The 4,121-nt window shown below is 52.0% G+C and overlaps 1 protein-coding gene across 1 annotated transcript; it reads left to right on the top strand.

Moving 5' to 3' along the window:
- The first annotated feature begins 268 nt into the window (after positions 1-268).
- TUBA1B (tubulin alpha 1b) lies at positions 269-3,865 on the top strand. The gene is made up of 4 exons (XM_043447214.1): positions 269-480; positions 1,849-2,071; positions 2,215-2,363; positions 2,713-3,865. The coding sequence occupies exons 1-4, from the start codon at positions 478-480 to the stop codon at positions 3,691-3,693; spliced, it is 1,356 nt and encodes a 451-aa protein (XP_043303149.1). The 5' UTR covers positions 269-477; the 3' UTR covers positions 3,694-3,865.
- The last annotated feature ends 256 nt before the right edge of the window (positions 3,866-4,121 follow it).

Here is a 4,121-nt window from a genome sequence, read left to right as displayed (position 1 = left end):
TTCATGGTGCTTCATCTTTAACACTGTGCAGACTTCTTAAATCTTAGGATTCGCCCAAAATAACGGCAATCGAGCCCTCATCCCCAAGTTGGTTTCTTCCAAACCTGCGCCCCACCCCCATCCTCACCCTCGCCCAGGCCCCGGCAGCCATGCGCCAAAGACTGCAGCACCGGAGCTCGCTGTCCGCAGGCGCGGCGGACCCCGCCCCGCACGGCCGGCGCGGGGAGGTGGCTCGGGGCCAGGAGCCCGCCTCTGCGGCGGCTGAGCCGGGCGCCTAGTGGGTGCTCTCGGGCGGAGGAGGGGCCTGCGGCCCTGGCACCGCCTTTGCCTGCCGGCCCCTCCCCGGACCGCTACTTAAGTGGCTCCCGCACCGCCCCCGCTCCAGTGCGTTACTTACCTCGACTCTTAGCTTGTCGGGGACGGTAACCGGGACCCGTGTCTACTCCTGTTGCCTGCGCCTGCTGACCCATAGCCACCATGGTGAGTGGACCGTCGACTTCGCTGGGGAAAACGGGGGGAAACGAGCCGGGGGAGCACCAAGGGTTTCTAGCTGGAGAGGGCTGGCCCCACCGCCGTCCACTAGGAGGGCGAAGAGCGAGGAGGGAGCCGAGGGTGAGAGTAGATAGACCTCGATTTATGGAGAAAGGCTGGGGCCCAGGAGGAAGGGCGCCACCGCCTTTTCTTCTGGGACTGTAGAATAGGATGGCGGGACACTGGTTCTCCTTCACCATTGTTGGCGCTCTCATTTAGTCCTAGCTTCTGGGTTAGGCGCCTCCAATACCCTGCAGTCTTTTCCCGCGCATTCCCATCCCCCTCCGCCCCTTAGATTGTCCCCAGGCTTTAGCGAGCGCGCGCGCGCGCTCTCCCCTCCCTCACTTCCTCCTCAGCACGAAAACCGGAGGCGGGAAGGAACTGCGCACGCGCGACCGTTACCTTCCCGCCTGGGAGTGGCCGGGAGCCCGCCACTGCAGTATGCGCATGCGCGCTTGGGCGCTGCAGGTCCATGACTGGAGGGCCTATCTCCTGTTACCCTGGGTTCTCGTTTAAAAAATCAAGAGTAAGGTGAATGTGGAAAAGGACTCCTTATCGATGTGCTGCACTGCACCAATATCTTAGGACAACTAACTCTCAGCAGCCTGTAGAGGCCATCTGTCTCTTCCTGCCCTCCGCTGTCTTAGGAGTGCGTGTGGGAGCAGGTGGTGGCGGTGGGGGGTTTTGAGGTAATAGAAATCGGATCTGGGTCTCCGATAATCCCCTGCTGCGTCGTGACAGATATGGAGGTACTGAACTGAGCTTCCCGCCTGCACGAAGCGAAGATCGTTGGCCATGGCTGAGCTTCTGCAGACGTGGCTTTTAAGAGCTTCTGCAGCTGCGCGACTCCGCGAACCGCAGAGGGGCGCGGGTGCGCGCCCTGAATTGCTCATTCATCCTTTGCCGCAGAGCCCCACCCCTCGTCCCTGCGGCCAGGCATTTCCTCTGCACTGCTCTGGCCACGTGCTTCCTGTGCTGGGAGCTGCCCGGAAATCTGGCCACCTACTCTAAAATGGCATTCTGGGCCCTGGGCGCTAGATGGATGACCTCCTCTTTATCTTGATCCTCAAAGGAGGAAGCAATGACTAAGCTCTGCTCTTGGTCTAAAAAGAGGCCTTCCCGATTTACACGGTGAAAGGAAATTAAAAGCAATGTACGTCAGAAGTATAGCCCACCTACCCTAGATTTTTTTAAAAAGCATTCCATTTTAAAAGGAAATTTAAGATTAGGTTTCCGTAAACATTTAGCATTTTTGTTAAATGTCTTGTGGGTTTTGTGTGTGTGTGTGTTAATGCGTTTTTTTTCTCTCTCCCACAGCGTGAGTGCATCTCCATCCACGTTGGCCAGGCTGGTGTCCAGATTGGCAATGCCTGCTGGGAGCTCTACTGTCTGGAACATGGCATCCAGCCTGATGGCCAGATGCCAAGTGACAAGACTATTGGGGGAGGAGACGACTCCTTCAACACCTTCTTCAGTGAGACGGGCGCTGGCAAGCATGTGCCCAGGGCAGTGTTTGTAGACCTGGAACCCACAGTCATTGGTGAGTTGACCTCAGTAGCTTCAATGAGAATCCTGGGGGTCTGGGACAGGAGGTGTGTCCTGTGGGCCCCACTGATACCCTGGGGTGGAGCAGACCTATGTGAGTTGTTAGTGATGGGTGGCTGCTTCATTTTCCTTTTCCAGATGAGGTTCGCACTGGCACCTACCGCCAGCTCTTCCACCCTGAGCAGCTCATCACAGGCAAAGAAGATGCTGCCAATAACTATGCCCGAGGTCACTACACCATTGGCAAGGAGATCATTGACCTCGTCTTGGACCGAATTCGGAAACTGGTATGCTTATTCTCAAGAATAAAGTAAATTGATGAACCTAAGGGAGATATTTGAAATATGCTCTTTTTTTTTTCAAACACAACTGAAATGCATTAGTGAGGTTAATTATTCCTTTATAGTTTTTTAAAAGTTCAATTAAAATATGGACTATTTGATGTCTTTTGATAAATATTCATGAAGATATTTTTAATAAAGAAATGCTGAGTAATTGAAGGAAGGTCTACATTTCAAAAGTTTCTGTCAAAATGCAATCTAATTCTTTGGAATTAATATGAAAAGTGAAAATCTTTACTATGATGACATCACAAAGAGCAATAACTATGTTTTCTCTATTCCTCTTTTTTAACAGGCTGACCAGTGCACGGGTCTTCAGGGCTTCCTGGTTTTCCACAGCTTTGGTGGGGGAACTGGTTCTGGGTTCACCTCCCTGCTGATGGAACGTCTCTCTGTCGATTATGGCAAGAAGTCCAAGCTGGAGTTCTCCATTTACCCAGCCCCCCAGGTTTCCACAGCTGTCGTTGAGCCCTACAACTCCATCCTCACCACCCACACCACCCTGGAGCACTCTGATTGTGCCTTCATGGTAGACAATGAGGCCATCTATGACATCTGTCGTAGAAACCTCGACATTGAGCGCCCAACCTACACAAATCTTAACCGCCTTATTAGCCAGATAGTGTCCTCCATCACAGCTTCCCTGAGGTTTGATGGAGCCCTGAATGTGGATCTGACAGAGTTCCAGACCAACCTGGTGCCCTATCCCCGCATCCACTTCCCTCTGGCCACATATGCCCCTGTCATCTCTGCTGAGAAAGCCTACCATGAACAGCTTTCTGTAGCAGAGATTACCAATGCTTGCTTTGAGCCAGCCAACCAGATGGTGAAATGTGACCCTCGCCATGGTAAATACATGGCCTGCTGCCTGTTGTACCGTGGTGATGTGGTTCCCAAAGATGTCAATGCTGCCATTGCCACCATCAAGACCAAGCGCAGCATCCAGTTTGTGGACTGGTGCCCCACTGGCTTCAAGGTTGGCATTAATTACCAGCCTCCCACTGTGGTACCTGGTGGAGACCTGGCCAAAGTACAGCGAGCTGTGTGCATGCTGAGCAACACCACAGCCATCGCTGAGGCCTGGGCTCGCCTGGACCACAAGTTTGACCTGATGTATGCCAAGCGTGCCTTTGTTCACTGGTACGTGGGTGAGGGCATGGAGGAAGGAGAGTTTTCTGAGGCCCGTGAGGACATGGCTGCCCTTGAGAAGGATTATGAGGAGGTTGGTGTGGATTCTGTTGAGGGAGAGGGAGAGGAAGAAGGAGAGGAATACTAATTACCATTCCTTTGAGCCCTGCAGCATGTCATACTCAGCTTCAGCATAGCTGACAGGCATAAAAACTTTCTGACGAGATTGTCTTCGCTTTCAACAGTGATCATGTATTGCTTTTCCATGTGTGTCTGTAACACTTATGTCCTGTCTCAAAAGTAAAGATTTTAAGAAAGAGTTCTGTGCTTCTTCTAAATTGGTTTCTCCAAGAAATACTTTTCACTCCTACACCTAAAAGCCTGCCACTGGAAGTAATATCAAGGATTTTGCTCCAGGTATCTCTGGGAGGAAGGTGTACTCGAAGGTAAAGCAGAAGAGCTGTCCTCTGAAACTGGTCTGTTAACATCATTTCAACCAGTATTTTGTTGAAATCTAGCTCAGAGGCCTTGGAAAGATGCAAATTTCAGATAGTGATTTTGGTAGTCGTTTTTGAG

The sequence above is a fragment of the Cervus canadensis genome, chromosome 25 (genome assembly GCF_019320065.1).
Source record: "Cervus canadensis isolate Bull #8, Minnesota chromosome 25, ASM1932006v1, whole genome shotgun sequence".
NCBI lineage: Eukaryota > Metazoa > Chordata > Mammalia > Artiodactyla > Cervidae > Cervus > Cervus canadensis.
The sequence above is the reverse complement of the archived record's forward strand: the minus strand, read 5'-3'. Positions and strand labels throughout refer to the sequence as shown.

Coding starts and splice junctions, on each gene's coding strand:
- TUBA1B (XM_043447214.1), top strand. Junction 2,072..2,214: donor CCTGGAACCCACAGTCATTG/GTGAGTTGACCT, acceptor TTCCTTTTCCAG/ATGAGGTTCGCACTGGCACC. Junction 2,364..2,712: donor TGGACCGAATTCGGAAACTG/GTATGCTTATTC, acceptor CTTTTTTAACAG/GCTGACCAGTGCACGGGTCT.